General features: G+C 36.9%; 2 protein-coding genes across 2 annotated transcripts; one reads left to right on the forward strand and one right to left on the reverse strand.

Moving 5' to 3' along the window:
• LOC109230176 lies at window positions 3-623 on the forward strand. Its single transcript, XM_019395699.1, has one exon. The coding sequence runs from the start codon at window positions 3-5 to the stop codon at window positions 621-623; it is 621 nt and encodes a 206-aa protein (XP_019251244.1).
• On the reverse strand, window positions 17379-18532 carry LOC109230177 (early nodulin-like protein 1). Its single transcript, XM_019395700.1, has 2 exons — window positions 18361-18532; window positions 17379-17734 (listed from the first exon to the last, which is right to left on the reverse strand). The coding sequence occupies exons 1-2, from the start codon at window positions 18530-18532 to the stop codon at window positions 17379-17381; spliced, it is 528 nt and encodes a 175-aa protein (XP_019251245.1).

Consider the following 21629-nt stretch of genomic DNA (forward strand, 5'->3'; position numbering starts at 1 on the left):
ATATGAATTATTATCGTGGAAAGTCGAAGCGTAAGAAATCAAGTGTTACATATTCTTATCATTTGCGTGTAGAGGTTTTCTATACTGTTATTGATTTGCAACTTTCGGAGCTTAATAGTCGTTTCAGTGAAGTGAATACTGATCTACTTCTTGGTATGGCTAGTTTGAGTCCAGATAATTCTTTTGCAAATAATGATAAAGACAGGATTATGAAACTTGCAACACACTATCCGGATGAGTTTACTAATTCTATACTTGAGGATCTTGGTTTTGAGCTTGACATCTATATTGATTATGTGCGAGAGGCGGACAATGAATTCTCTAACTTGAAAAGCCTTGGAGATCTTTCAGAGACAATGGTTAAAACAAATTTGCACATGACTTGGAGACTTGTTTATTTGCTTGTGAAGTTAAGTTTGATATTGCCTGTCGCTACTGCAACGGTGGAAAGGGCTTTTTCTTCGATGAAGTACGTTAAAAGTGACTTGCGAAGCAGAATCGGTGATGAATTTTTGAATGATTGTTTAGTTTGTTATATAGAGGATGAAGTATTTGAAAGTGTACCTAATGATATGATCATTGATCATTTTCAAAACATGACAAGTCGTCGAGTACAATTGTGATGAGAATATTTATAATTTATATGTTGTCTTTAAGTATTTTGTTATTTTGTAAACATACGTTGAATATTGATACTTGTTTCTTAGTTCGACTGTTATGATATATTGACTTGAAGTTGTGGTAGGAACCTATACACTTCAATTCCTAGATCCGCCTCTGCATGTGACGACCCGACCCGTCGTCTCATGTGTTATTACTCCGTTTCCCCCATTTCATGCTTCTTCATGTTTCATTATCGGTATGTGGTGTGTTAGAGTTGATTTGGATTGGTTTTGATAAGAAATGAGACACTTAGTCTCTTTAAGGAAAGCTTAAGTTGGAAAAGTCAACCTAATGTTGACTATTGAGTTAGAGGGCTCGGATGTGATTTCCGGTGATTCGGTTAGCTTCGGGGGATGATTTGTGACTAAAGGAGTGCGATCGGATTTGATTTTGGAGGTCCAGTGTAGAATTAGGCTTGAATTGGCGAAGTTAGTATTTTGGCGAATTCCGGTTGATAGGTGAGATTTTGATCCGAGGGTAGAGTTGATGTAGCTTCGATATGTGATTTGTGATGTGTGTGCAAAATTTCAGGTCATTCAGAGGTGTTTCGGTCGGGTTTTTGATCAAATGCGTGTTTCGGAAGTTTTTGAAGAACTTAGGCTTGAATCCGATGTGATTTAGTGGTTTTGGCGTTGTTTGATGTGTTTTGATGATTGGAACAAGTTTGAATGAGGTTTTAGGATGTATTGGTGCTTTTGGTTGAGGTCCCGGGGGCCTCGGGGTGAGTACGGATGGTTAAACGGAGAGTTTTTGGAGTTGTTGCATGTTTCATATTGCTGGTATCTGGTGTTTTCGCACCTGCGGCTATTGGACCGCAGGTGCGGTCTCGCAGAAGCGAGCTGGGCCTCGCAGAAGCGGAATTATGGGACCTTGTCTGAGTCCGCAGGAGCGAAAGATTTGACCGCATAGGCGGTCCCGCTGAAGCGAATTAGGGACCACAGAAGCGGTGGGTGCCTTAAGTGAAAAGTCCGCAGAAGCGGACGTGGACCGCATATGCGGAAGTCGCAGAAGCGGTAATATATCCGCAGAAGCGGAATGGCTGGCAGTTAAGTGAGATTTATCTTCTTCGCGAATTTTTTGAAAGAACAACATTTTGGACTCCGAACCTTGAGAACTTTGAGGCGATTTTGAAGAGGGTTTCGAGGGCTTTAATCAGGTATGGATTCTTGGACTTAGAATACGATTTTATGGTGTAAAAACATGGATTTAGACTGAATAATCAAGGAATCAAAGGTCAAAAATGGTGGTTTAGGGCTTGAACTTAAGAGAGTTTAAAATAGGGATTTGAGGGGTCAATTGGACTCCGATTTTGGTAAATTTGATATGTACAGACTCGTGGCGAGACGAGGAATCCGGTGATGTGAATTTTGTAATTTTTCGAGAAGTGGGCCCGGGGCTCGGGTTTTGCCAACTTCGTGATTTTTGATATTTTTCGAGTCTTTTCGATTGGGTTATGATTCATTAGCCTATCGTGACGTATTCCTTGTGGTTTTGGTTAGATTCGATGCGCGTGGAGGTCGGTTTGAGGGGCAAAGGCGTCGCGAGCTAGAGATTTCACCGGTTCGAGGTGAGTAATGATTTTGAATGACGTCCTGAGGGTTTGAAACCTCGGATTTGCACAACTTGGTGCTATGTTGAGATGAACACGCGTTCCATGACGAGCGCGGGGTCATTTACTATTGGGGACTGTGACTTGGTCCAGTCCGGATGATATTTTACCGCGTATTAGCAATGACTTGTTGTTTTCAATATGATTTGCGCTTATTGCCATATTTGGGGCTTATTGCCGACTGTTTGAACTCTTTATGAACTATCATCACTGTTTTCCTCACTGTTTGAAATATTATTTGAACTCAGTCCATGTGAATTACACTGTTTCATGAACTCAGCCATATTTACTCAAACTTGAGTTTAAAACTGATATTTGAACTATTGTTTGAGCTGAGTATTATTGCTTTACTGCTGCCCGAGGGGCTGTTGACTATTTCTGGACTGATTGAGGCCGAGGGCCTTATGTGAGGGCATGATGAGTGAGGTGAGGAGGCTTTCAGGCCTCGTATTGATACTGTTCAGGCTTTCAGGCCTTGTTGATAGCGCTTGGGCTGTAGGAGCCCCTCCGGAGTCTGCACACCCACAGTGAGCACGGGTACCCATTTAGAATTGGACAGTGGTAACAATGACACTGTCACACGTGTTTTGGTCAGGTAACAATGACTGATCAGTCAGGTAACAATAGCTGACCAGTGGTAACAATGGCACTGAAACACGCGTTGGGTCAGGTAACAATGGCTGACCAGTCAGGTAACAATGGCTGACCAGTGGTAACAATGGCACTGAAACACGCGGTTAGTCAGGTAACAATGGCTGACCAGTCAGGTAACAATGGCTGACCAGTCAGGTAACAATGGCTGACCAGTGGTAATAATGGCACTGAAACACGCGTTGGGTCAGGTAACAATGGCTGACCGGTCAGGTGACAATGACTGACCATACTTGAGCATACTTGTTTTATTAATTGTTTTCAAAGAGAATTCCTCGCTATGTTTCACTGGTTCCTACTGTTTACCTTATTTTACTGTTTGAGTTAGCATTATCTGTGCCTGTGTGGGATTTTATATTCTCAGCCGTTATTCATTTTTATTGCTCACTGGGTTGGAGTACTCACTTTACTCCCTGCACCTCGCGTGCAGATGCAGGTATTGTTCACCCGGTAGTGGGTTTTGAGCTGGTTGAAGGTATTGCTATCGTAGCTGAGCAGAGTGACCGCCAGCGTTCGCTGCACCGGATTACTCCCTTTGGTTCTAAATTTTATTCCGCATATTGTTGGCCCTGTAGTTGTATTTAGACTTCTCTAGATGCTCGTGACTTGTGACACCCTGATCGGGTTGTGTTGGGTTGTAAATACTAGTTATTATTGTCGTTAAGCTGTATTTATCTATTCATTTATGTTTAATAATTGTTAAAGAGACGATTTGGGGTAGTTGGCTGGCCTTGTCTTCACGAGAGGCGCCATCACGACCGGGTTGGAAATTGGGTCGTGACAAGTTGGTATCAGAGCCTAGGTTACTAGGTCTCACGAGTCATGAGCAGGTTTAGTAGAGTCTCGCGGATCGGTACGGAGACGTCTGTATTTATCCTTGAGAGGCTGCAGAACCTTTAGGAAAACTTCACTTTCTTGGAATTCTTATCGTGGGTACTTAATTCAGCTTGAGATGCAACTCTTGAAATTCCTTCCACACGTCTGTATGCGCACTTGAGCGCTCAGTATTATATGTGCCTTGATGATTTGTGATTCCCGGATCGAGGGGCGAGATGTGAGCTTCATGAGTATGTTAGGCCAGTCTGGAGGACTTGAGGCTGGATCTTTGCCTATTGCTTGAGCACCGAGGTGCTGATTGTGCGAGCAAGTGTTTTGAACTTTCATGTTCGGTATTGTCCCTATTAGCCGGAATGGTGGTTGGATATCCATGTGATGAGTATGTTAGTACTGCGAGATGTGTCTATATGACTTGGTAGTGACGAAGAAGTCTGCTGGTTAATAGATGAGTTGTTAAGCGTTCGTTTCCTATTGTGATTTGATGTGTGGCACGTGTGAAGAATATTATCGTGTCTCCTAGTTGGGGAGTGTAGTGCATTTCATGTGGTTGTATGAGTTCAGACCCAGGAAAGACTAAATGACTGTGTAATGGATATGACGGTGGAAGGTATGCTGAAATACTAAATTGAGGCAAAGCAGGTGGATTATCTCCTGCGGAGTGTTCTTAAGTGGTATGATCCTTATGTGTATGTTAGAAGATCTTATGTGTAACTGAAGGGTGCGTGTTGAAATTCAAAAAAGAATTCGGGTCGCTTAAAAGGGTGGACTCAACTGATGTGGGGATGAATACGAGGTTGCAGAGGATTACAGTACTAGACGATCTGAGTTTTCACAACTAGTAGATGATTTGAGTTTAATCTCACTATGATATTGCGGCATCATTAGAGTAAAAGTGTCATGAGTTGTTGAGTGTGTCCTGATATATGGCTTCGAGCCAAGTTGGGGAGGGTGCTATTGATTAGCTGATTGCACGGGCATGTGCTGTGTTGGCTTCAGTTGGAGCGTGCGGGCGAGCCAGCTATGGCTAGAGTAAAAGAAAAAAAAAATTTTGACAAAGGTTATATTATGTTCCATAGGATATGAGAATCACGGAATGTCTAAAGTTGTTGTTGGTAAAGAATGCTCGGTGCATAGAGCAGGAAGTTGCTTGGTTGTATTAGGATGAGGATCTCATTTTTGCGGTATCGGAGTGCCAATAAGGTACGAGTGGTTCTGTTCGTTAAGTCAGGTAATTTGCAGTTTGAATAAAATGACTCTCGAGAATGGTTTTATCGTGTTCAAGATTCTACATGTAACAATCAGGTGTCTCAAGATTGTGTATGTGGTCAGAGACCGTGTTTTCATCGGAAAATATCGAGACTGGTGGTATTTTTTATGATGATTATGGGGTTCTATGTATCGGTATCTGGAAGGTAATGGTAATGAATTCAGATTCGCAGGGAGTTCTTCAAGTAAAATATTCTGGAGTGTGGTATTTCTGGGGATAGCAAAGAGAGTATTCGGTGGCCTATGGGTCTAAGACAGTGTGGTCTTATGTTCGTGTCTCGTGTGGTAAGCCTGGATTGAGGCATTGTGATGCTACAGCAAGGGAGAAATATCAAGTTGATGATGAATCAGAAGGGAAATTAGATAGATGGAGTAGCTTGATAGTAGACCGAATCGGTATGGTAAGGATATGATTAATTCCTCGTATGTGTTCAAGGTAATGAGCCTTTACAAGCATTGTGCAGCAAAGTTCTTGAGTTCTGACAGCTTGCTTAGCTTGGTTTGGATAGAAGGACTCAGTCCTGGCAGTTTAGCTTGTGCGAATGGAATTGGCAGAGATGTTCTTGTCGGGTTTCACCGTGGTTTGGAGATGAATATATTTTCTATGGGTATGCGAAGCATGGAATGTGTAATGATTCTTCTTCCTAATGGGATCAACGGAAGTTCTTGATTAGATGAGTTATAGTTCAGTTCTGAAAAGGAGTTCATAAAATTCTTAGGCAACGGGTAGCCTCAGGTAATCAAGGAAATGGTGCTGCTAAATAGAAGTGATTTGACGAGAGTATATGTCTCGGAAAAAGGGCAATGTGATTAGACTGATGATACTACGGTAGTATTGCGGTGCTTTCTTGTTAGATCGGCTGTTGATATCTGAGTTGTGTGATGGCACAGGGGAATCTTAGAATATCTTTCGTGGAATGATTAGGTACTCGAGGTGTAATATGTATTCATACTGCGGAATTTGGGAATCAGGTACAGAGATTCTTGAGCTATATGGAGTTGGAGATTGGGAGTTCTCACGTTCAGGCTATGTAGTGGTTGTGGATCGTGTGTATTGGTACCGTTAGCGGCTATTGGGATTTGGAGGCCCGAGTGGATCTTTCTTTGCTTGGTATATTAGATTCTGTATATGATATTGGGGTATAGACTGGTTGTCTCAGTGTTGGGTTATTCTAGACTATTGTGCTATGGGTTATGTCGGAAAATGCCACGGGTTCCATGGTCAGGTGCATCGGGTTATGTTCTAGCAGAGTGGTTTGTATTTCGAAGACCAGCGGACGGTTAGGAAGGATTGCTTTTCTTAATTGGGCCTTCGTGGCGGATGTCAGTGCAGAGGTTTCTACCATTGATTCAGTTCCGGTATTGAGGGACTTTTTCAGATGCGTTTCTTGTGGTCGGGCATGTCGCCGGGCGAGATCGTGGGTTTCAGTATTGATTTGGTGCCGAGCACCGTATCGTACGGCTCTGGCAGGAATTATAGTAGTGGAAAGAGCAGCTTCAGGCTTCTTGATATTGAGTTTGTTGGTAGGCCGATGTGACTACGTGTATAGCTTGAGTTAGCTTGGTCGGCCCCGAGTTGTATTGTTGAGGGATAGGTTGATTCGATGGTCATTGAGCTTGTCAGTGATCTAAGGAGATCTATGAGTTGTTTTTCAATGTTGTGAGACGTTGTGATTCGTTGGATATGGGCACATGTGGTGCGGTTCTATTGAGGATTCATAGAGAAAGTCGAGCGGGAAGAGTAATTGAGTGTGGCTTGGTGGATGGAGTATGGGTTATGAACTATCGGGTTGCGTGTCGTATTTGTTTCACCGTGAGTGTAAGGAATTGCTTTGGTTTCAGACATCAAATTGTGCGTGGCTGTCGATTTTTGATCATAGTGTCTTGAGGTGCTTCATGTGTAACAGTGTTGGGATAGGATCGCGCATTGTAGCGAGGCTGCGTGGAGTTATGACCTTTAGGGGCAGATTCATGTGTTCTATTCTATGATGTGAGACGGGGTCTCAGCCTTTTGTTGTGATGGTACTGATGAGCTTGAGGTACAGCTCTTTCGTTTGAATCAATTGTCATGATTTAAGTATGCTCAGACCATTTCCCGTTGGTGCGTGTATTATGCAAGTTGTGTCTTAGGCCTGTATTGAGGTGTCATAGCACCAGAGTAATGTGTTGGATTTGAGGGGATCGTTAGAGTCATTAATGAATACGAACAGATTTGATCTCAGCTTGTTAGAAGGATAATATCGAGGTTCGGCCCGAAAATCTGTTGTGGTATTAGTCAAAAAGGAAGTGGCTTCATGAATGGTTGATCTGAGAAATGGATTACGGTTTATTGCGTGTTTCATTTATCGTTGGCAGTATATGAAAGTGTTGGAATAAGACCTTAGTCGATAAGAGGTTTTCTATCTGTATTTGGTTGCTGTGGGTAACTACTGTGAATAGAAGTTACTGTTTCGAGTGTTTGGATTATGTGGTATATCATATGATCTCACCTAAGGTTGCAGGTATGAGTTGTTATAGCTGGTTCAGGTTTATTCTGTATAGATGTGAGGTCCTGACCTTGTGTATGATTTCAGGAAGTGCAATGTGGTTCTACGGTTTATGGTTTAGATGGACTGTGAAATTTCAGCTATATTGTGTTATCGGACCTATGCGAGATAGGGTGACGAGGGATCACCCCGGGTATATGCTTGGTAAGGTCATTCATCTATTAGTTGGCTTCTAGGACAACTCCGGGTACGCTCGAGGACGAGCGTTTGTTTAAGTTGGGGAGGATGTGACGACCCGACCCGTCGTCTCATGTGTTATTGCTCCGTTTCCCCCATTTCATGCTCCTTCATGTTTCGTTATCGGTATGTGGTGTGTTAGAGTTGATTTGGATTGGTTTTGATAAGAAATGAGACACTTAGTCTCTTTAAGGAAAGCTTAAGTTGGAAAAGTCAACCTAATGAGTTAGAGGACTCGGATGTGACTTCTGGTGATTCGTTTAGCTTCGGGGGATGATTTGTGACTTACGAGTGCGATCGGATTTGATTTTGGAGGTCCGGTGTAGAATTAGGCTTGAATTGGCGAATTCCGGTTGATAGGTGAGATTTTGATCCGAGGGTTGGAATGGAATTCCGAGAGTTGCTGTAGCTTCGATATGTAATTTGTGATGTGTGTGCAAAGTTTCAGGTCATTCGGAGGTGTTTCGGTCGGGTTTTTGATCAAATGCGTGTTTCGGAAGTTTTTGAAGAACTTAGGCTTGAATCCGATGTGATTTAGTGGTTTTGGCGTTGTTTGATGTGTTTTGATGATTGGAACAAGTTTTAATGAGGTTTTAGGATGTATTGGTGCTTTTGGTTGAGGTCCCGGGGGCCTCGGGGTGAGTTCGGATGGTTAAACGGAGAGTTTTTGGAGTTGTTGCATGTTTCATATTACTGGTATCTGGTGTTTTCGCACCTGCGGCTATTGGACCGCAGGTGCGGTCTCGCAGAATCGGAATTATGAAACCTTGTCTGAGTCCGCAGGAGCGGAAGATTTTACCGCATAGGCGGTCCCGCTGAAGCGAATTAGGGACCACAAAAGCGGTGGTTTCCTTAAGTGAAAAGTCCGCAGAAGCGGACGTGGACCGCATATGCGGAAGTCGCAGAAGCGGTAATATATCCGCAGAAGCGGATTGGCTGGCAGTTAAGTGAGATTTATCTTCTTCGCGAATTTTTTTTGAAAGAACAACATTTTGGACTCCAAACCTTGAGAACTTTGAGGCGATTTTGAAGAGTGTTTCGAGGGCTTTAATCAGGTATGGATTCTTGGACTTAGAATACGATTTTATGGTGTAAAAACATGGATTTAGACTGAATAATCAAGGAATCAAAGGTCAAAAATGGTGGTTTAGGGCTTGAACTTATGAGAGTTTAAAATAGGGATTTGAGGGGTCAATTGGACTCCGATTTTGGTAAATTTGATATGTACGGACTCGTGGCGAGACGAGGAATCCGGTGATGTGAATTTCGTAATTTTTGGAGAAGTGGGACCGGGGCTCGGGTTTTGCCAACTTCGTGATTTTTGATATTTTTCGAGTCTTTTCGATTGGGTTATGATTCATTAGCCTATTGTGACGTATTCCTTGTGGTTTTGGTTAGATTCGACGCGCGTGGAGGTCGGTTTGAGGGGCAAAGGCGTCGCGAGCTAGAGATTTTACCGGTTCGAGGTGAGTAATGATTTTGAATGACGTCCTGAGGGTTTGAAACCCCGGATTTGCACAACTTGGTGCTATGTTGAGATGAGACACGCGTTCCATGACGAGCGCGGGGTCATTTACTATTGGGGACTGTGACTTGGTCCAGTCCGGATGATATTTTACCGCGTATTAGCAATGACTTGTTGTTTTCACTATGATTTGGGCTTATTGCCATATTTGGGGCTTATTGCCGACTGTTTGAACTCTTTATGAACTATCATCACTGTTTGAAATATTATTTGAACTCAGTCCACTTGAATTACACTGTTTCATGAACTCAGCTATATTTTTACTCAACCTTGAGTTTTAACTGATGTTTGAACTATTGTTTGAGCTGAGAATTATTGTCTTTACTGATGCCTGAGGGGCTTATGATTATTTTTGGACTGATTGAGGCCGAGGCCATATGTGAGGATATGTCGAGTGATGTGAGGAGGCTTTCAGGCCTCGAGTGATATGTGAGGAGGCTTTCAGGCCTCGAGTGTATTGTGAGAAGGCTTTCAGGCCTCATGTTGATATGTACAGGCTTTCAGGCCTTATGATGATATAGCGCTTGGGCTGTAGGAGCCCCTCCGGAGTCTGCACACCCACAGTGAGCGCGGGTACCCATTTAGAATTGGACAGTGGGAACAATGGCACTGTCACACGTGTTTTGGTCAGGTAACAATGACTGACCAGTCAGGTAACAATGGCTGACCAGTGGTAACAATGGCACTGAAACACGCGTTGGGTCAGGTAACAATGGCTGACCGGTCAGGTAACAATGACTGACCATACTTGTTTTATTAATTATTTTCAAAGAGAATTTCTTGCTATGTTTCACTGGTCCCTACTGTTTACTTGATTTTACTGTTTGATATAGCATTATCTGTGCCTGTGTGGGATTTTATATTCTCAGTCGTTATTCATTTTTGTTGCTCACTGGGTTGGAGTACTCACTTTACTCCCTGCACCTCGCGTGCAGATGCAGGTATTGTTCAGCTGGTAGTGGGTTTTGAGCTGGTTAAAGGTATTGCTATCGTAGCTGAGCAGAGTGACCGCCAGCGTTCGCGGCACCGGATTACTTCCTTTGGTTCTAAATTTTATTCCGTATATTGTTGGCCCTGTAGTTGTATTTAGACTTCTCTAGATGCTCGTGACTTGTGACACCCTGGTCTTGTTGTGTTGGGTTGTAAATACTGGTTAGTATTGTCGTTAAGCTGTATTTATCTATTCATTTATGTTTAATAATTGTTAAAGAGACGATTTGGGTTAGTTGGCTGGCCTTGTCTTCACGAGAGGCGCCATCACGACCGGATTGGAAATTGGGTCGTGACATCTCAGTAGTTAATACCATGTTCGTGATATCCCTTTATATTACCTAAATATCATCCTACAAACAGAGGGTTTGGGTATCACATTGTACACACTTAAATACATGGAAGAAATAAGAATCTCTCCTCTCTTTATCTCTTTTATTCTATTTTCTTGTTTTATATATTATTTTGACTTAAGTTTCTTAACATATTGTAATTTTTTTGAATAATGTACATGAATATAGACTCCCGTTTGGCTATAGATTTTGTCTTTTGTTTTCTTAAGTTTTTTTGAAAATATTGTTTGTTTATGAAATATGATCATGTTTTAGGAAAAAAAAAATTCAACAATTTCCAAGTTCCCAAAAATTAGTTTAGAGCAGCTTTTGGCTAAAAATTCTTCTTCCACTCACAAAACTTCAACTTTCCTTAAAATAAAATACATGTCCAAACATAATTTAACTTTCAAAAAATATTTTTTCAAGTTCCCACTGGGACTGCTCTTCCCTTAACCAGAGGTCTCGGGTTCGAGCCCTGGGTATGGAAAAATCCTTGGTAGGGAGCGCTTCCCCCCGAAAGGGGCCCTACGCGGCGCGAATTCGGATATAGTCGGGCTCCAATGCGGTACCGGACACCGGGTGGGAAACCAAAAAAAAAAATCAAATCTATGTCCAAATACTAGATAAGTTAAACGGAAAAAGGGTTCAAAATGCTCCTAAACTATTGGAAAAGGTTTAAAAATACCCTTCATCCACCTATTGGTCTAAAAATACCCCTTCAACCACTTTTTTGGTTCACTTATGCCCTTTAACCGTTAGGTCAATGCTAAATTAAAAATAATTACTCCCTCCGTTCCAGTTTATGTGAACCTTTTTCCTTTTTGGTCCGTTCCAAAAAGAATGAACACTTTCTAAATTTGGAAACAATTTAGCTTAAAGTTACAATTCTACCCTTAATGAAAAGCTTTTATAACCACACAAATACTCTGGGCCCCTTTTTGAGTTGTTTAAGACCACAAATTCCAAAAGTCTTTATTTTTTCTTAAATTCCGTGCCCAGTCAAACAAGTTCACATAAATTGGAACGGAGGGAGCATTATTGTTTTTGTAAAAATTAAAAAAAAAATATTTTGCAAAATATTTTCGTTTTTTAAACTAATGCACCAATAGTCCACTAATTTAGTAAAGTCTTCTTATTTTTTTTCCAGTTTTTACAAAAAANCAAAAAACAATTCAGTTTTTACAAAAAAAAAATATTTTTTTCTCATTTTTTTCAGTTTTTTTAAAGCATTTTTTTTTGTAAAAACTGAAAAAAAATATTTTCAACAGAATATTTTCGTTTTTTTTATTTTTTTTTTCATTTTTTCAGTTTTTTTTAAGCATTTCGTTTTATTCGTTTTTCAGTTTCTTTTTAAAGAAAAAATATTTTCGTTTTTTTAAAAAACTGAAGAAACTGAAAAAAAAATTCAAAAACGAAAATATTTTGTTGAAAATATTTTTGTTCAGTTTTTAAAAAAAGAAAATATTTTATTAAAAACATTTTTTTTTGTTTTTACAATTTTTTTCCAGTTTTTACAAAAAAAATGCTTTAAAAAACTGAAAAAAATATTTTTTTGTAAAAACTGAATTGTTTTTTGTAAAAACTGAAAAAAAGAAGAAGAAGACTTTACTAAAGTAGTGGGACTATTGGTGCATTTGTTGAAAAAACGAAAATATTTTGCAAAATATTTTTTTTAAGTTTTACAAAAAGAATAATAATAATTTTTAATTTAGCATTGATCTAACGGTCAAATGGCATAATTGAACCAAAAAAGTTGACGGAAGGGTATTTTTAGCACAATAAATAGATAAAGGGCGTTTTTAAATCTTTTCCAATAGTTTAAGGATATTTTAAACCCTTTTCCGTAAGTTAAATCTTGTCATTAAGAGGTCCGTTAGCGGTCCAAACGCGAGCCTTTGGCTTGTAGCAGTCAACTCATCTGCTGGCGGTTTTGTGTTTGGATCTGGTTTGGCAATGCCACCTGTTTTTGATTATAATTAGGGAAGGAAAGAGCACTTTCATTGTTTGAAGGTAAAAGATCCAAAGGTAAAAAAGATTATTTTCATTAACTATCTACTAAGTATTTATAAAATAAAGACAGTAAAATAAAGAGAAGTATAGAGAGAAATTGATATATTATTTAACTTCAGAGTGATGTACATAATGAACTGAAATCTCCTCTATTTATAAAAGAAAGGAAGCCGCTGTGTAAGCTGCTATTGCAAGCTGCTTGTAAGCTACTACTGCAAGCTGCTGTGTAAGTTGTTATTGTACCAGATATAGATAATCTTCTACCGAAGAAATTTTTTATCCATAACGAAATACCGAAATAATAAGTTTTTCCAGGAGGCTTATTTCCAATAGAATACTAAATAGATAAACATATTTACCGCGGAGTCTCATATGGATAAGCTCCTTCAAAAAGCTTATTTACAACGGAGTAGTAAATGAACATTCATAATATAATATATTTATAACACTAGCTACAATTTAAACATCAAAACTATATCAAATAATTGGTGTTAATACTAACTCAATGAATACATGACATATATACTCTGAATACATTATTATAACTAAACAATATTTAGTTAGTAGCATTCTCACCTTTCTTAACCATATAAATTAATATGACTTGACGTAAACACTTAATTGTGCATGCATTTTTATAAGTTCAATTCTCAATATTCACATTATCTTCTCTTTTTTCTCTTGATTCTCAATTTTTAATTTAAAGGCAGTTCAATACATTAAACTTTCATTATTTGTGGAGTCCGAAAAAAGTGGACTATATTAAATATACGAAAAAGGGTCTAATCTGTCCCTCTACTATTATCAATAGTTTAAAAAAGCCCTCCGTTATACTATTAGGACAACCAAATCCCTGATGTTATACTATTAAACACATATACCCTTAATTTAACGGATGGGCCACGTGGCAACACCAAAACCATCCGGTTACATTTAAAAAAATTTCACCATTTTTTGGAATTTTACAATTCTTATGTCCAAACGCCTACTAGGCCTCATTTGTTTTTTTTTTAAGATTAAGACGTCTGAATCTGAATACACATCTGAATATCAAGATGTGTACTAAGATTAAGACATCTGAATCTGAATACACATCTGAATATATTAAGATGTGTATAAAGATCTAAATAGAAATAATTAAGACTGTTTGATTTTTAACATCTGAATATATAAAATTTATCTTTATTTAAAGATTAATAAACATAAAATTCAAATGAAATACTAACTAATCTAACATGCTATCAATAAAATATATAGTTTTTTAAAAATATGATAGTTGTTGGTGGTGATGACTAACGGGTGAATGCCAACTAGAGGCGGTGGTTGGTGGTAGTTTTGGTTGATGATGGTGGTTCATGCTAGTTGCTAGTAGTGATTGGTAGTGGTGGCGGTTACAATTGAGGATGGTGCTGGTGGGTGGTGATAGTTAATGATGGCGGGTGATGGTAGTAGTTGTGACTGAGAAAGGTGGTGGGTGGGTCGTGGTAGGTTATAATAATGGGTAGTGTTGGTTGTGGTTGTTGATGGTGATGGGGTGGTCAGCTGTGGTAGTTGAGGTGGATGAGTGTTGACTGTGGGTGAGAATGATATATGATGGTCGGAGTGGTGAGGATAATGGGTGGTTATGGTTGATAATGGTGGCGGCTATGATTGAGGATGATGGTGGCGTAGTGGTGGTGGAGGTGGTGGTGGGGGTGGTGGTGGGGGTGGGGGTGGGGGTTAAGTATGGTGGTGGTAGTGGCATGGTGGTAGTTGATAATGGTAGGTGGTGGCGGCAATTAATAATGAATGTGATAGCATCTTAATGAAATTAAGTCTCTGTTATAGATCTTAATCATACAGACCTATTCAGACCCATTAAGTGGTTGTGAAGTAAAAAAAAAAACACACTTAATGAATAAGATCTGCATAATTAAGATTCAGACTTTAAAAACAAACGCACTTAATGTCTGAGGTCTGAATGATTAAGATTCAGACCTCCATTAGGGATGTGCATTTAAATCGGATATTCGAAATTCGAACCGATCCGCTCAATTTCGGATATTCGGATCGGATTTCGAATTATGTTTATTAAAATTTCGGATATTCGGAGGTTGGTATAATTTTAACTCGATTTGATCCGATCCGTAATCTGAAATAATTAGGGCATGTATAAATACTAAACTTTAATTTCGGATATCCAGTACTTCCTTTACATCTTCATCCAAGTAATTACTTTTACAATTGTTGGATTTAGCTATATTGGAAACTATAGTACCCTCATAATTGCAGAAACATGAATTTTTCTTGATGTATTGCCTCTTCTAAAAAGAAAATATAAGTATGAGTTTTGCAACTTAGAGACATAACAACTCGAACCTCCTAAGAAATATTTTCTTAGAGACGCAATGCTGATAAAAGAGATGAAAAGCAAAGAGATGTTTGTATTAGCACAGAACACAGAAGAAGCAGATGCATTACCCGATCAGATTAGCAATGGCCTTAATAATACGTATAATCCGATCCAAAAATTCAAAATATTTATCCGATCCAAACTTTAACATCTGATCCGATATTAATTTGGATCGGACTCGAATTTCATTTTGTAGAATCCGAAATCCAAAATTTCAATCCGAAATGTGTATACACACACACACACACATACTTGATAATCGGCTTAATGTATGCATATTTTGATATATATCGCCTCACATTTTGCTAATGTCTCGACGATTTGAGATGTTTAATATGATTATTTGTGCTAATTTGTAGTATTGCTATGTGTAGCGATCACTCGGATGCAATTTGGGATGAAAGGGCGTGAATTGGAGCGAAATCGGATTAAAAGGCAAAAAGTGAAATTTGAGCGCCAGGGCCAGCGCTCCACGCAGCCCTGGTCGTTCAAGACGGGAAAGTTGCCCTTTTCGACTAGGACTCGGTTATTTTGACCGCTAGACGCCCCCAACTCATATAAAAGCCAACCTAAACCTATTTTGAAGGGGGAGGGGGGGGGAGGGGGGGGGCACGATTTTGAGAGAAGAACAAAAGTGCGAAGCACTCGGGAGCGCGGATTTGAGCAACTCTTCCATTCTTCCTCTTGTATTCATTAATTTTATGTTTGAAAACATTAATTTTGATGATTGTATGAACATAAGTGGCTAAGAACCTTATTGTTCTAGGGTCATGGGTATACATGAATGTTGATGTTTGAAGTTTAAGTTGACGAAGTTGATTGTATTATATTGGGTTGTTTATTTAATTATGTTTTTAATTATTTTGTTGAGTAGCTAACAGTGAAATACCATCTACGAATCTAGAGTTGAACTCGAAACTGGAAATTCTAGATTGCATATACAATTAAATAGAGCAGGTTCTTGAACCCGGGCATCGGGGAACGGATTCGCGGTTAGGATAGAAATATACCTAATTACCTTGCTTGGTTGAAATACATGAAGTGTAAATGCATTCTTGTTAATCTTAATTCCATAGACATATGGCATTAAGTTAACTTGAATAGGCGAGTAAGAACTCGACAGATTTTTATGAGTAATATCAACCCTGTCAATCAACAATCCTAATAAATCAATCAGTCATTTTAAGCTAAGAACGGAACACGATTGTTAGCCAACCCGTGACCCTGGAATATTACCTCCTGTTGATTGTTAGTCAAAATTGTTTAAGTGTTGTGGTTGATTTCTAGTTATTTCATTACTTGATAGTTTTTAGGTAGTAAATTATCTATTTTGTGAGAAATCTCTTGAATCGATAAGTTATTTGAGTTTGAATCAGTTAAAAGTTAATCATAAGTTTTCGTGAAACGATACTCTACTTACTACTCTATTACTTGACGACCACGTATACTTGTGTGAGCGTGTTTGATCGCAATAATACATACATATATATGTGTGTAGTTAGTAGTAATACTTTATTTCTAAGTAACTTTACAGAATAAAAGTTCTTTTTACATATGAAACCAAATGATTTGAAGTTTTAATGAACCAAAAGCATCCAAATTATTTTGAAACAATAAACAGAAGTTGGGTTACGATGTCGCATTCCCCATGATGAAACACCCCACTGTTCTTCAAAAGTTAAAAACTAGTACTAATATTTAATTTGCAGTAAATTTTACTGATGACATTAAGTTTTACTTCTCAAATAAATTGGCCAAACACAAATGATAACTCTTCATAGTATTCTTCAAAAAATAAGTACGTAGTTTTTAACAGTTCAGCCAAACGAATTGTAAGTTTTAGGAGGATTTTCCTTTGCTTATATCATTTTCAGTTAGAGCACCAATTAAACAGAAAACAGATGTATACAGTTTATAGAAACACAATATATTTGACACTGACATAACAACTACGCTCATTCCCAAACTAATTGGAACAAAAATTATTACTCATGTTTCACTAAATTCTGCTAAAATTCAAGAGTGTCGTCACGTGCTACCGTGGTAGTAATAATGGACCATATGTGCCTAATATTTGCAAGATTAAAAGATATTTTGTGATTAAAATAATAATGGATTCGAATATATTTTTGTACTTATTTTTCTTCCTGGAGTCGGTAGTGTCAAAAAAAATTCGGTGACAAAGTTGAAAGGACTTGCATACACTAATCCAGAACGTTTAAAGTTAAATTATTTAGTTTGACGCACCATTTTTATCAATCAAAACATAGTAATAAACCAAATGAAAAAGGAAAATAGACAGTAACTATCTTTCCTATAAACCATCCAAATCAAACAAATGAAACGACATAAAAAATAAACTAAACCACATAAACAATTAAACCAAGTTACTAAAAATTGCTGCCATTATCAAACTAAAGAACCAAACTAAACCACTTGAACCACCCATAATACTAGCTGCAGCTGATTTTGTAGGAGCTGGTGCTGGTGAAGGCGACGACGTTTCGACAGATGTCTTATTGTGATTGGGAGATAACACAACAACAATTAATTTCTGGCCATTTTTGCAATTATCAGCATGGCCACTTATGAAATAGAATGGACCTGATTTTGGAAACTTGAATTTGGAATGACCATTTTTGAAAGCATGAATTGGCTTGTTCTTTTTGCATTTGATGTAATCATCTTTGTGAACTATGAGAACTGAATCATGGCCTTTCTTGTACTTGAAAACTATAATGAGAAAAAAAAAATCAAGAAATCAACTCATTTAAACAAGAAAAATCTAAAAAGAATAAAATAATAAATAAATGAAATTAACTATATGCTCTGATAGTGTAAAACATTATAAGATTATTTAAGAAATAACTACAATAATCAGAGGCGGATTCAAGATTTAAATTCTATGGGTTCAACTTGAAAGGTTTTTAGCATTGAACCCATTATTTTTTTGGGTTCATATTTACAATATTTACAATTTTTAATGAATTTTTTTATATAAATTTTTACTCCGCGTCGAAAGTTATGAGTTCAGTTGGACCCGTGGTTCGAACACTACATCCGCCTCTGACAATAATTATGTGCAAACAAAGTTAGACTATAACCTAAAAAATAAGACAAGTTGCCCACCACGTCAATATGTTAGAATAATACATTGATACATGTAACACCTATACAAAAAAGGTATATATATATGTATTTAGTAGCGGATGTAGCCTTAGTGTTAATATGATCTAACACGTAATATAAATATGTGTGTGTGAAAAATAACAAAGTTTCAAAAAATATTAAATTCTGAACATATTCAGTACTAAAAATTTCAAATAATTAAAATCATGAATTCGCGTGTGTATGTATACCAATAGTATCATTGACTTGAAAGCGATTTCGTTCAGCCCAATGATTGTATGATTCAAAAGGCTTTAAAATCCAACCATTTTTGCCACCAGCATGGAATGTATAAGCTTGAGATGAGCAGAAAAATTCCAAGAAAATCAGAAATAAAAAGCTAATATATAAAGGATATTCCATGATTTCAGAAACTCAAAAAGAAGAGTGAAAAATTCAGAGAAATATGGTAAACAATTAGGAGAATTTCAAGGGTTTTATTAGGGGGAAATTACTAGCAATATTTATAGAGATAGTGTATGAATTTACCGTTGGGTTATTTTGGGTGTATATGGAAAGTCTTAGTTGTGAATTTGTTACTATATGTTAAAACCTCATAAATTTGGTGAGGTAGTGTTTAATGATGAATAAATTGTATTTTCCAGAAAAATATTTACATCTGGCCTTCTATTGGAGAAATAAAGTCATTTCAAATTCGAAAATAACGTTTTTCTTAACGGTACAAAAAAAAAATAATTACACTATCAATATATTTTAACTTGGGGAAAATTTCACATAAAAACAACTGGACTCCCTACTTTTCAATATTATAGTCCATATTTTAATTTACAACCGACTAGCCCAAAAATAATAGGCTACTACTCAACATTCAACTCCAGTAGATTCTTGAAATTACTATTTAATTTTTGAAAAAGATTGCTCAAACTTTTAAGTTAATTTTTGAATCAGTAACTGTGACTCGAATATTAGTTCAACAAATCAAATCCATTTGGGTGGTGAAAATTAGATTTTTAACAAGCTTAAATATGTGGGTTTAAATTTCGGATTAGATTTTGTGAGAAATTTAGAGTGGGTGTTCTTTAGAATTGTTAGAAATAGTATAAGGAGGTTGTATATAAAATTTGAAGTCATTTAATGAAGATTTGGATTGGTTTTGAACATGAATTGCAAACGAAAATCGTGGAAGAAGTTCGTCTACAGATGATTGTATAAAGGTGTATAAAAGTGTATAATAGTGTATAAGATGTGTTTATACACTCATATACACTATTATACAAGATTATACAAAAAACTAACTTCGTCTTCTACCTTGCGTCTTTTCTGAAATTTAACACAAATCTTGCTCAAATCTACTCCAAATCACTTCAAATTTAAATTTTGAACTCCTTTTGATATTTTCAATCAATTGGAACAACACCCAATCCAAACACTAACAAACTCAAAAAATCCTATTTTCGAAAGCAAAGCTTTGAATGGCCTTCAATGGTGGACTTCTACCTTTAATTTTCTGACATTGCAAATAAGGGGAGAAGCAGAAAATACACGGCCCCTTAAAGCATATGTAGAAGATGTGAGAAGAAGAGAGAGTGAAAGCAATGGTTGTGAGATTTAACTTCATAGCTTTTAGAAGCAATGGTTGTAAGAACACAGATTCTGAATTTGCTAATGCTTTCAAAATATGTATAATTTTATTTTAAAACTTATTTCTTTCCTTTTGTTCATTTTTCTTTATTTCTTTTCAAAATTTTTAACTCTTTTTTCCCTACATAATCTAATCACCTTCACTTCTTTTTTCCTTCCCTTTCTTTATTCTTCTTTATTTTATACTTCAATAAAATATAACTAATATAGTAAACATTCATTCACAAAAGGCCCAGTCCTCTATGATACCAAATTGATATACAAGTATCCATTTTGGTATATAAACAAATTCATCTACTTCGCTACCTCAACATCATTTCAACTCAAACTTCACCACTCTAGTGCAAAATCTCCACCACATTAACTCAAAATTTGGCCACAGCCTCCATTCAACATTTCAAACTAAGTGTTTTTGTTTAAGAAATTTTTTTAAAAAAGGCGTGAAAATTCTATTGAAACATTGAAAAAGGTTCTAATGAAAAAGATACCAACCTAGTATATATCATATACTAACAGGGTATCATAGAGGACTGATTCATTCATTTAATTAAAAAAATACTCGTCATTCCTATATGATACCCACATGGTATATATCATTACTGACATGATATAGGTATGGTTCATTCCTTGAAAAAAGAGCTCAGTCATCTATGATACCAAACCGGTATACATGTATACTAATTTGGTATATATTATAAATTCATCTTTTTCGCAAGTTCAACTCAAGTTCAACCCAACATTCACAACTCTAGTGCAAAAAAAAAAAAACCAAATTGACTCAACTTTAGCCACGACCTCCATTCGACATTTAAAAGTAAATATTTTTGTTTAATAAAAATTTGAAAAAGGCATGAAAACTCCGTTGAACATTTAAAAAGATTCCAATAAAAAAATTCAATAAATTTAAAAGGACCAAATTATAACGGTATACTATTACACTATACTGTATATTATAAGATATATTGTTGGAATAAATCGTATTAATTAAAAATTATATACTAAAGTGGTATACATGTATACCATTTTGTTATATAGTACAAAATCCATCTTCTTCGCTAGTTCAACTTAATTTCAGCCCAAATTTTACAACTTTACTGGAAATTCTCCACCAAATTGGTTCAAGCTTTTGCTACAACTTCTAATTAACATTAACAAACCCCAAGCAGAATCAGATCAAACAACTACAAACTCAACAAGCCCATTACATGAGTTTCCATCTTCAAGGTCCTTCAATTATGTATTTGATTTATTATAGTAATAAATCTCCAAGAATCTCCAGTATGAACTTTCTAAAGATACTATAAATAACTTTTAAAAATATCTACTTTGAATCAAACAACGAATCTTAATTTTGAAATTTCAATTCAAAAGCTTCAAGCTCAACAACAACGGGTCTTTAAAAATTCAATCCCAAACACCTCAAATCAGCTCCAAATAAAACCAAAATTAAGTATGATTAATATCCTTTCTTTTACTATAGCATAGCATCTTACTTAGAAACCACATTCGGACTACAAGTATAAATGCTTAAGCTCAGACTTCCCTGTAAGAATCCACAAAAGAAAATATTCTCATAATATATTTTAAGAAAGTAGTGATTTTTACATATTTTCTATAAAATAGTTGTACTAAATAATGAGTTAAGCACATAAATGAGAAATGGGGAAAGATGGACATAGCAACAATGATGTCATGATTTGTGAATGCAACGCCTTGGCAGAAGATAAGTGAAGGGGGTAATTAATTTTTACCGTTTGGGTAGTCTTTGTAATTAGTTTGAGGGTAGATAATTAGTTTAGATTTTATGAATACTCTGTGTAGATTCCCCTTATTTTTTGTTATAGCTAATAATAACCAT

This window comes from Nicotiana attenuata, chromosome 7 (genome assembly GCF_001879085.1).
Source record: "Nicotiana attenuata strain UT chromosome 7, NIATTr2, whole genome shotgun sequence".
Classification (NCBI taxonomy): Eukaryota; Viridiplantae; Streptophyta; class Magnoliopsida; order Solanales; family Solanaceae; genus Nicotiana; species Nicotiana attenuata.